General features: G+C 40.5%; 1 protein-coding gene across 4 annotated transcripts in view; it reads right to left on the minus strand.

The window, feature by feature from the left end:
- Nucleotides 1-2,714: 2,714 nt before the first annotated feature.
- CSMD3 (CUB and Sushi multiple domains 3) overlaps nt 2,715-12,378 on the minus strand; it is a 607,508-nt gene continuing 597,844 nt past the window's right edge. For all 4 annotated transcript variants that reach the window (XM_081204227.1, XM_081204230.1, XM_081204229.1 and 1 more), the window contains 3 exons: nt 11,263-11,350; nt 7,840-7,975; nt 2,715-5,429 (listed from right to left, as the gene is read on the minus strand). In XM_081204227.1, coding sequence (XP_081060353.1) covers nt 5,270-5,429; nt 7,840-7,975; nt 11,263-11,350 — 384 coding nt within the window. In that variant the 3' untranslated portion in view covers nt 2,715-5,269. The remainder of the gene's footprint in view (nt 5,430-7,839; nt 7,976-11,262; nt 11,351-12,378) is intronic.

The following is a 12,378-nucleotide window of genomic DNA, read 5'->3' on the forward strand; positions in this document are numbered from 1 at the left end:
CAAGCAAGTAACATGTTACAGCACAACTTTCTCCCCAAGCAATTGATTCAATTAGTACAGCATTTACTGAAGGTGCAGGATGTTGATTCTTATGAAATCTGCAAAAGGAGAGTAGATGCTTTTTTGAGCTGGGAAGAAAGAAGCAAACGTAGACAGAGGAGCAGGACCCCATGGGGGATGCGTCGCTTATTTTCTCCAAATTCCTTTCATTTCTTACGATTTTGTTGTGCTCCCTGCCACCCACTTCCAAACCCTTTTCATGAGACAACTGTGTGGCATAGGGGAGGAGAGGAGAATGACTTGTAGAGCTGTTTTTTCCTGCATCTCCTCACATTCTCAGGATCAAGACTCAGAGGCCGTATACTATATCAAGTCTATATCATTACTAAAAATGAATTAAGCAAAACGTGGGTCCCTAAACTGTAGTTTATGTAAATCTGGTGTGGTTATTTCTTACTTACAGTGCAACCCACACTATTCGGGTAACATTCCCCCCTATGTCAACCATATCCACACACACACCCATGCTTGGATGTGTCAGCCACAGAATGTTGTTCTGTCCATTTCATTAACAAACCCACATTTAGTTTTTTGGACTGCAGCCTGGGAAAGCAGTATAACAATTGTCAATAATCAATCTCGGCAGCAAAAAAAAAGGTTAGAATGTTCATAGCAATTTATTGGGCTGTCTCGCTCAAATATTCTAGGAGAGAGAAAAATTGCCATTTTAAAGAAATACTGCTTAGCAGTTTTGATGGCTTATTTCTCCCCTCCTCCCTTTGGGTGACCTTTACAATGTCTGCATTTTCTAGGCCTGATTTCTTCTTGGCTGTGCAATAAAAAAATACATTCTTTTTATGGACAACTATAGCTCATCCACAATGAACTTAATAGTACTTAAAATTCATCCTTTAGCTCCATAATCTTTTAGCGCTGAACACCGGGTGTTCTGACTCCCACAGATACATTCATTGCTAGAAACATTTGTGGGTTGCAGTTCTCTGCAAAAGGTATTGCCTCAATTATGGATCAATACACACTAACGGTGGTGCAATCTAAAACAATGAAATGTATAGTTCTAGGACCCATTTTTGATGAAATGATATCAACTACTTCTACAATTATTCTTTTTGATAGTTAAAAGCAAAGCAACACCCCTCCCCCTCCAATCTGTGTTGAGTACTTACTGGCTAAAATGTTACTACTTGCCTCATAACCTGCTTAATCACTGCCTGTTTTAAAGCATCACAACTATTCAAAACAAGTAGCTTTGGGGCGTCCAATTAAAACACAAGGGGCGGTATCCAACTAAGCATGGCTGAGTTAAGTCCACTGATTTCAGTGCATTTACTTTGAGTAAAACTTAGTAGAATCCCTCTCTCTTACCCTGTTACAGTTGAGCCAAGCTGCATAGTTGTTTATTAAACTTATTAGATGCTTGTCACCCAAAGAGTCTCCAAGCAACTTACACTGACAAAATATAAATACATTATACCACTGCAACACAGTGGGGGACGGGTCTGTATCTGAAACACACTGAAAGATTTTGTTTCATGAGGTGACAGATGACATTCAGCAGGTTATCTCTTACGTAGGGCCTGTATAGGGACCTAGAATAGCTTAATATCTAACATTAGAATCCTTTTGCTAACCGTGCATAGAAATGTATTAGTCATGGGCAGAGCTGAACATAATCTTAAAATTGAGCCGCCCCGGCCCATTAAAAAATACATTTAGGAAGCCAAAACTGCCTCAGCTCCTAGGAGTCAATGTTTATGCCAGAAAGTTATGACACTGGACAGCTGACAAGGAACTTACGGTAGGTCCATGAGGTTAGCATGGGAGCTATCTCCCTTGGCTCGCCTTTGAAGTCATGTGCTGGCTTTCTAATCATCATTCACAAAGAGGGAAAGTTTGGTGACATCATCTTAAGTCACTGTAAGGAGTGTCTCCATTGCCCTGAGTGGATTTCCCAGCAACTCAAAAAAATGGGCCACAAGATTTCTAATTCTCTATGATGTGAGCTGTGTATTCTCATTTTAGCAGATGAAGCCTGTTAAGGTGCATGTTTGACATTTTTTATTGCCAAACTGAATTTAAAAAGATCCTCTTAGCAAGGCAGGGCCATAGCACAGTGGGGAAACACTGCTTTAATCCCTGGCACTTCCAGGTAAGGTTGAGAGACTCTGACTGAACACTGGAGGGTTGTCAACAATACAAAGCAGGATGGACATGTTGGATTAGCCAGAGGCAAGATTGACCATGAGGTTTTGTGAGTAAGGCTTCCAATTTGGTTCTGCTTTTCTGCTCTGAAAATAACCTATTCACTTTCTTGAATTAGGCATAGTGCTAGCTGAATGCGTGCTTGGGGTCCCCCCCGCCTCTGTTACTCCAGCAAAGCTGCAAAATTGTATGCACGAGCTTCCACTTTCAACTAAGAGTGGTTTGCTGTGTCCTCCTAACTAGGACAAAGTGGTTAGTTTAAATCAAAGGTGGATAACTGCGTCATTCTAACTACTTTGAACTTACGTCTGTTATCTTTGCTTTCCTTCCATGCTTATGAACTGCACAACTTGAGCCTTTGGGGAGGGGAATGCAAAATTGTCAAATTTGCATGGGGAATTCCATTATTCTCCAAGCCTGGAACAATTCCAAATCTTCTATTGTAAAGGATACTCAGTGTTACAAAAGCAATTATCCATTTTTATTTTGTTTACATTGCACTGAAAATTTACATCATACTTTTACAAATCCCCTTTTTTCATAAAAATAGACTTCTTTACAAAAGTGTATGCATTAATATAAGAGGAGTAGCCAGTTGCAGAAGAAACAAGATTTTAAACAAGATCTCAGATGTATTAACCTTAACATTAATGAGTGAATCATCATTATTGCAATCATTTGAATAAACAAGAATAAATAACAAAGTGATGGTATAAAATATAAAAATGGCATTCTTTTAGTAGAAGACAGTTTCTGGACAAAACTGTATGAGTTCTGAAAACAAAAAGGCTGTAAAATGGTTTATAAGAAATTCATCAAACACCATAGAAATTCAAGCAGCAATCCGGGGTACAATGATGGATTTGGGGCAGGAGGGGAGGGGAGATGGTCTGTTTGTTTTTGGTAGGCACTCTCTATAATGTTGATTTTTTAAAAAAACTTTGATTTTTCACAGAGTTATTCATGTCTGGGAAGAGACAATAGTACCAAATAATTAACACCAGCTAATGTACAGCATTGATGACTCCCAAATGGTTTCATGCTATAAAAGGAAGACAATGAACTATGACATGGGAATTACTCAGACTGTCATTTCATAATTCAGTTACAAAACTATAATCAAAACAAAAATTGCATTCCTTCTATGAGAGTGAAATAGGCCTGTGATGACTTGAACCCAACTTAGAAGAAAGTAGGATTTGAAGGAACTGATTAGTTTGCTTCCTGTACCCTTATTTACATTGCACTGTTGCAACAAAACAAATCGTAACTGAATAGGATTTGTCTCGCAAACATGAATACTGATTTATATTCCAAAACAAACACAAACTTCCCAAATTAGAACGAGGCAGGATTTGTTGGGACTTAAAACCAAAACCTGTTGAATTCAGTCGGAAACTTCTACCAGTGTGTTGCAAATTAATGGTCACAAGGAAATTGGAATCACACAAATGGAAATCTACAGGGCCAATTTCAATCCCAGTATTTTTGCTATGTGAATTGTTTTACATAATCTGTATTTAAAACATTTGTGCTGGCATAACCATTTGAAGACATAGAAATGCCTGGCACGGCTTTGGCAAAGCTTTTAGTATACACCCGCCCAAATACATTATTTATTGGCACAGCATACTACAATGAAACAAATAATGTACCGCAAAATAATCCCAATCAACAGAATGGAACTATTCCATATAAAGGTTCCAGTGCAGACATGTGGGTTCTGCTCTTGTAGGATTTTCCTTTATTTTCAATGAGAGGACAGATCCATGTACATCATTGTGCCCTCCTATATTGGGAAGACCCAGAGAACAAGATTGCTCCTTTGGTGCATCAAAGCGATAAAGACATTAATGGATCAAAGTGCATCTTGTTGTCACTGCAGGTTAATTGGCCCGTGTTTAGCCTTTAACACAGAGTGGAAGCAGGACCTGTAACACTGCTGAAACTCACAATTTCAAAGGATCTGAATTTTAATGCTTAATATCCTTTATCATTTAGGTGTGCGGTGTTGTAATCTGTTGTTCGTCTTGTGTGAAAATTTCAAAAAAGGAGAAACGGGGATGGCTAGGGCAAAAAGCGTGTTAATTGGATATTTTCACAAATTGTCCTCTGAAATGACGAGTACTGCAGCATTACGGAGCCTAGATTGTTAAGTAGTACAGTGTGTCCCAACTCTTTTTATACTGCTGTCGGATTGGTGGCTGCTGGGAAAGGAAATGTCAACCTGTGAAGAGGAAGAAAAATGCAGCAGTTCCTTGTAGCCCGCTGTAGCAGGAGATGTTAGCATGAAGAACAATGAAGGCAGAAATGGAGCAAGGAATTTAAATTCATGAAACAAAAGAACCTGAGAACGTGACACTTAATTATCCCACCGTGGCACAGAAATAATGGGTTGCACTAGCAAGCTCAAGCCAATTAATGGCCGTGACATAATCTTAGAAATTCAAAGGTAGAGGGTGTGAGTGAGCCTTGTGATGTTCTTTAAAGGGAGGTACAATTGAGAGAATGGGACCCAATTCCAACTGTTGAGGGAATGATGTAGCTCATGACTCTTGCTCCTTCCTGTAAATATAACTCTTAATTTCTACCATATATCATTTGTTTTGTTCTTTCTTTAAAACCCAGTCCCTCTAGCATAGTTTATAAAGCACAGAAGTACTGATAGTGGATGCTCCTCCAATATATGCAAATATGTTTTATTTATTTTTTAATTTTATTTTTTTTAGAATAATCTCCTTTTTTTAAAAAAAGCAAATAAACTGTGAGTAAGCACTCCTAGAGTGCAGCACATTTTCTGTAAAACACTCCACGGTAACCATGAAGTCAATATAGGTTTTTTTTCCAGTTTATGAAAGAAAAAAGAAAAGGAAAAAAAGAAATCCTCTCTTGTCTCTCTGTCTTGTCCTCAGGAGAAGGTGACCCCGGAAATCCTGAAAAGTGTGCTTTAATTTCATTTTTGTTTTTGTTTTACACCAGTGAACGATGTGTGCACTGTGGTGTTGTGTTTCAATTTTCACATCTCTGAAGTCAAGCCGTTGCAATGTTATACCATTGTGCAGACTGTGTTTAAGTTGGGATCAAATCGTACAGCCTTCCCCTCGACGGATTTTGCATTCGTGTCATACATGGGGTTTTCAAAAGCAGCTTGCCCATTGTTATTTTCATGTACAGAGCATCCTGTATACTGTGTTTTAGGTGCAGTTCTGTTGAGGAAGGCAGACAATAAAGAAAACAAAATTATTTGTGTAATGAAAGAATTTATAACTTGCTTTTTTTCGAGGCAAGGTGTAAATTCAACAGAGGGCAACAGACTGGGTGTCTGAAAGAAGTGTACAATTGTCAGCATAACTTGATAATGAGTAAATTGTCAATGACAACTGTGGAGCAACTCTCCATAATAAAATATAACGGGCATAGGACTTTTCTAAGCACTTACAAGCTGGTAAACTATGTGGGATGTAAGATAAATTGTACAAGAAATATGAGTCACAATACTGTAAATGTCAAAAGCAAAATATAGGCAATATGTGAAGTACACAGCATCCCCATTTTATTGCTCTGTCCTGAGTTGCCGAGAAATTTGAATAACCTTGTTCCTCTCTTCGAGAGAATAATTTACAACAACAATTTAAACAGAGCAAGTAAAGGTATAATGTAAGACAATAACCTTGCCTATCAAGCATCCCTGACAGTTCTTAAATGAGGTTAGTATATGCATGCACTAGACTGAATGTTTTTCAAGAGAGCTCTTAATTTATCTTGAATAGAATAATGGGGCCTACAGGCACTAAATAATTCAATTTAATGATAATAGTGAAGATGGGCCAAAGCCATCCAGGGCAAATATTGCTACTGCCTTTGATTTCCTCAAGGCCTCTTTTTTCCCAGGTTGGGTAGGAATACCAAGGTTTTGAAACTGGGTCTCATCGTAAAGATTTGTGTTGTCAATACCATTAAAGGCCCTAGAACAGATAACTGAACAGCTGGTCTTTGAGCACTTAGAAAAGGATGCTGTGATTACTAAGACCCAGCATGGGGTTCTCAAGAACAAGGCAAGCCAGACGAATCTGAATTTTTTTTAACAGTGTTACAAGCTTGGTGGGGAATGCTGTGGATGGTAGTGTATCTTAGTAGACCACAAGCTTAAAATGAGTCAACAGTGATATATCAGCATAAAAAAGCTTAAGCTATTCTAGGCTGCATCAACAGAAAGCCACTTCCGACATAAGGAGGAGGTGGTGTTGCGGGCTCACGCCCCCAACAATCGCACAGGGTTGGTTACAGCCCCGCGTGACCAGGGAAATCCTTGAGCTGCATCAGCCCCAGAGCCAGCCAATCAGCTGGCTCCGGCGGCGTGGCCTGGGTCATTTAAGGCTGGTGCGGCCCCAGGATCTCCCCTTTTCGCCCGTGCTGCAGACTCGGTTTCCCACCCACCCTTCAGGTTTTCCTTCTGACATTGCTATGGACTTCGGTCGGTCGCTGTTAAGGGGCCTGGTAGGATTTTTTCCCACTTGGCGAATTGGCACTGGCCATTTGGTTTTTCGCCTACCTCGTAGCAAATCGTCACAACATCTCTTGGTTATGGCGGTTAGGCATTGGTAGGGGTATTATTATGTAGATGTGTTGGGAGGAAGGAGTGCCATCACCTCCCTCAAATATTTAAGGGTAATCCGGTAAAGGATTCCGGGGGGCGTTGCCTCGTCCGAAACCTATGGAGGCCAGGGCCTAAAGCACGCCCCCGAGCGGTGACCCCTGGGGGAGTTCCTAGTGATGTGCATCCCAGGGCTCCCCCTGCTGGTGTTAACCCTTTCCGGTTTTCATGCTAACAGGCTGAAGCCGGCTAGTCTGATAGGACCAATGCCTAAAGCCAATACCGCTCTTACCTGTAACCAATAAAGGTGTGGCCAATTTTTGCCCATTAACCTTAATCAATGGTGTCCTGTGTCTTTATTTATTCCAATTGGGGGGAGGCGGGAATCACCATGCAAGTATTGTGTCACACTCAAGGAACGTAATAGAACCGCTCTATTCCACCTGTGTCCAATTCCAGGCACCACAATTTAATGACATTGACAAGAAGGAATGTATGAGGAACAGTTGAGGGAGTTGGGTATGTTTAGCCTGAATAAGAGGAAACTGAGAGGAGATATGAGAGTCATCTTCAGATATCTAAAGGGCTGTCACATGGAAGATGGAGCAAGCTTGTTTTCTCCTGCTCTGGAAGGTGTGACTTGGACCAATGGCTTCAAGTTACAAGAAAGGAGAGTCTGACTAAATATCAGGGAGCATTACCGATGATAAGAGCTGTTAAACAGCTAAAGGGGGCAGCATTTTCCTCTCCCCATTGGTATGTGTTAGAGAATAGTAGACTGGGGGCAAGTCTTGAAATGAGAAGAAGATATAATGAATGCCCAGCTTAGGACCATTAAACTAAAAGCATGCAGAGTGGAATTGCCCTATTAACACATCTCTTGCTCACCTTCCATTCTAACTCACCTTCCCTTCTTCCAGGTAAGCACTGAGACCTGCATAGTGGAATCTGCCTTAAACATCTTACTCTAAACTTCATACAGCAAACACACACACAAAGAGAGAGTTTACATTCATACTCACCTTTGTTTATAAAGGTAAAAACCAAATCCTGCTAATATAAGGGCAAAGAAAGGCACAAGAATAGCAATAGCCACTGAACTGCTGTTTGTACCATGTGGTTGATTTGACGAATTTGAACCTTCAGACATGTTGAGTCCTGGAAGGAAACACAGAGGCACAATTATTTCTGTTACCCACTGTCTTGCTTCTCATTCCAAAAATTCACTCTACCATGGAGTAAAACAGTAAAAACTAGAGAAGTTGATGGTCATAAGTTCTACAACTACGGTCTGCTAATAACAACACCCTGAAGATCCCGGGCCCCAGGGAGGTCAGACTGGCCTCGACCAGAGCCAGGGCCTTTTCGGTCATGGCCCTGGCCTGGTGGAACACACTCTCACAAGAGAGCAGGGCCCTGCGAGATTTGACATCTTTTTGCAGGGCCTGCCAAATGGAGCTGTTCCTCCAGGACTTTGCCCAGGGTTTAGTCTGACTCATTTTCTCTTTGTATAAGAATAAGCATGAAGGTTTCCCAGCCCATTCACAGGTCCTTATAATATCAATGAAAACAGCTGGTCCTGGTGAGAATTAACCGCTTTCAATTTAACCTGAGGACTGCCATTTGTTTTGTTTATTTTTAATTATAAGTTAATCAAATTAATTTTGGGGTGCATTTTAATCGATTGCTTGCTTGTTTTTATGTATATTGTGTTATTAATATGATGTTAGCCGCTCTGAGCCCAGCTCTGGCAGTGGAGGGCAGGATACAAATAAAATTTATTATTATTATTATTATTATTATTATTATTATTATTATTATTATTATTATTATTATTACAACAGCACATGAAATGTTGCTAGGCATAAACACCAGTTTCTGCTGTAAACAAAGTGTTCCTCTTCCCAACAATGTGAAAGAAATACCTGTCCTTATTACATAGGCTCCTTACAGTGAATGGCTCATGTGTTAACTCACTAGTGGAAGCAACCAGGAAGTTAAAAACAAATCTGAAATAAGGAAAGGAAGTGGGTAAGGAATGTCTCACTGTTTTTCCTCCTTCCTTTTTAAGGTCGGATCAGATACAAACAAGCTGGTGTAGAAATATCTTTAGGATAGAGAGCTGTCCAAACCATTTCTTTAATATTTACAGGACTAAATAAATTGCCTCAGCTTACATTTGAGAAGTTCTTTGTCCCCTTTATATTGACAATAAAAATGAGAAATTGATCGTGCCTAGGAACTATAAGAACGTATTTTCGCCTCCAGATAAAATTATCATAGTAGAAAGTGACCAAGCTATTTAAAAGGGATTACAGCAACTAATTCCTCTTGTAAAACTGCACCGGTTGGTCTAAACGGAATTCTACATTTAATGATATACCAGCTTCTGTCTAAGGGAAGAAACATTGCAGTACTCTAAAGATGGGCTGCAATAATTAACAGCTTAATATTTCCTCTTAGTTACCTAACATGTTTGTCTTTTTTTATATGATCATGGATTCATGTAGTAATAGTTTGTTAGGGGCACAAAATTTGGAAGAAAAGATAGGCAAACAAAGCAACAGGCGTAGAGCAAAAAGCAACATGTACGAATTTCAAACTCCCCACTTCTCCAGTCCTCCTCAAAAGTGATACAGTACCAAGAAATCAGGATGTCTGCATGTTTAGCCACAGTACTTTAAAATACACTAATTCAGAGGCTGTTTGTAGGAAATTGGCTAGTTGCAATATTTCCTTCCCTTTTGCACCTCAAAAATTTAAAAAGAGCCATCAATCAATGCCAGGTTTCAAATGCAAACTTGGATTTCAGGTAAAAATGTTCGGTTAAGCAACTTTTAGAAACTGGATGCTGATCCAACACAGCTAGATGTGACTTAGATGCTGTGGTACCCTTTGATGAGAATACCATTTTTAAATATGAGAAATTTACTTATTTACTCTGCAAATTTATACACTCTGTTGCGGCATGAAGCCACTGATGATGGGAGTTGTAGTCTCAAAACATCTGGAGGGCCAAGTTTGGTCACCGCTGCCTTAAGGAAAGCCTTCCTAAACAATGCAGAGATCTGAGAGATCTGCATTGGCTCCCAGTACGTTTCCAAGCACAATTCAAAGTGTTGGTGCTGACCTTTAAAGCCCTAAACGGCCTCGGTCCAGTATACCTGAAGGAGCGTCTCCACTCCCATCGTTCAGCCCGGACACTGAGATCCAGCGCCGAGGGCCTTCTGGCGGTTCCCTCATTGCGAGAAGTAAGGTTACAGGGAACCAGGCAGGAACCAGGCAGAGGGCCTTCTCGGTAGTGGCGCCTGCCCTGTGGAACGCCCTCCCAGCAGATGTCAAAGCAATAAACAACTATTTTACTTTCAAAAATCATCTGAAGGCAGCCCTCTTTAGGGAAGTTTTTAATGTTTGATGCTGTACTGTTTTTAATATTCAGTTGGAAGCTGCCCAGAGAAACCCAGCCAGATGGGCGGGGTATAAATAATAAATTATTATTATTATTATTATTATAAACAAAATGTCTTCAGTGGGTGCATGAAGATCATCACCCAAGGTGTCTGTCCGATTTTGGCTGGAATTTATTCCAGAGAGCTGGAGGTGCAACACTAAAGGTCTAGTTTATTGTACAAGCTAGGTATACCTCTGGGGCATATGCTATTGTCAGAAGTGCCCCATCTGAAGAGACCAGTTGTCAAGTAGGGAGGTCCCCTAGATATCCTGGTTCCAAGTTGTTCAGGGCCCCCTCTCCCAACCAACTTAGTGCATGGAGACAATGTGGGACGAAAGGTGGAGAACAGTTTCTTTACTTTAGCTGTCATAGCCTATGGTGAACCACTTATCTAGGATTTGGCTTTTGTTGGCATGCTATCTCTAACCAAAAATTAGAATGATTTGTAAAGATGATGTGCCCAGGACTAAAATCTGCACATGTACACACCAGAGGCTGGCAGCAGTTAAAATCAGCATAGTCCAAGCTTCCTGTCACCATATACTAAGGTGACTGTAAACATACCCAGTATTAGCTATATTTAGAATGCTTCATTCGCATAATTTAAAGTCATATTTCAGCACTCCAGCAGATGCAATCCTTTTTTATCGAGAAACAACAGAACTAGAGTCATATTCAGTCATCCAGAATCCCTGTGTAGTTGATGTGCAAAGGGGAGACCAGGATCTTGCCACCATTCCCCACCACCACCACCAGACTCCACATGTCGATAGGCTATGTGTGCATAGAATCTACAAACATGTAAATGCAGACATGCACATTCTCACCCTGAAATCAGGGAACATGGATTTTTACGGGGTTCTCGATCATGCAGCCTTACGCACACAGAGCCAATTGATCCATGAAACCTGGGGTCCTGCTCCTCACTTCACACATGAATCCCAAATGATTGCCCAGGTTTTAAAGAGTCGCAATATTAATGCATACTGGTTACCTAGTCTTTGAAGTCCAAATTGCCCATAATCTTTACCCTGGATAAATCCTTGAAAAACATAGGTAGCACCATCAGGCTCAGCGGAAACCTAAAGGGATTTTTTAAAAAGAAGAGAAGTAAAGTGGATATACATACATTGGTTAAACATTAAGAAGGAGATTAGGTTTGGGCACTTAAACCATTCAGCTCCTTGGAAATAGATTTTCCAAGCAGGAGGTAGTTGAGCTAGGAGAATATGTGGGCCGGTATAAATCTTTGTGTCTGAATTGCCTTAAAATGTGTTGTTATTTTATGAAAATCTGAGATTACTATCAGTAAAAGAGACTAGGGGAAAAATATTTATTTCAGTGTGGTTGCTATGTACATTTGTCACAAAGAACTACCACCAACAAGTTATAAATAAATTATCTAAAGCCCCCACAAAAAACTAGTCAATGTGTTATCTAAAATTGATTTTAGTACACACACACAGAGAGAGACACATGGTTATCTTTCAAAGCACCTAGTGCACAGTTATTACTAAAAGGGATTTAAGTAGGTGTCAACAGGTGCTCGATGATGGAAAAGGACCTGGTGGTGCATAACTGCCATGGGCAATGACTTTTGCACCAATTACAGCAGCAGACATAGGTTGGACTTCAGCATACCACATTTATAAGCCATCATTGGCTTTTACATCCATTGCAATCCAGTAACATCCATTGCAATCCACTGTGCACAAAGCGGTGCACAACAGCAGCTAAACAATCGCTTTCAATGTACACTGTACACTGCTAGCATTGTAACTGCCTGCTTTTCAGTGACAGCTGCTCGTTGATGTCTTCATGTGATCTGGTTTTTAGTCTCACCCACCCAGGCCATTCCTTAAAGCAGGGATGGAGAATGTGTGGCCCACCAGATATAGCTAAACTCTCCTAAGCCTTGGCCATTGGCCATACTGGCTGTGTCTGATGGAGTCCAACAACATCTGGAGGGCCACATGTTCCCCATAATTGATAGGGAAGAACTGGTTCCATTTACCAAAGATTAAAGTTGGGGAATCAGTGCAGGTGCAAATGTATAGAGCTTCTCTGTCCCAGTGACAATACTGCAGTCCAAATTGCACCCCTACCCTTT

Source organism: Podarcis bocagei, assembly GCF_964188305.1.
Source record: "Podarcis bocagei genome assembly, chromosome: 8".
NCBI classification, from domain to species: Eukaryota; Metazoa; Chordata; class Lepidosauria; order Squamata; family Lacertidae; genus Podarcis; species Podarcis bocagei.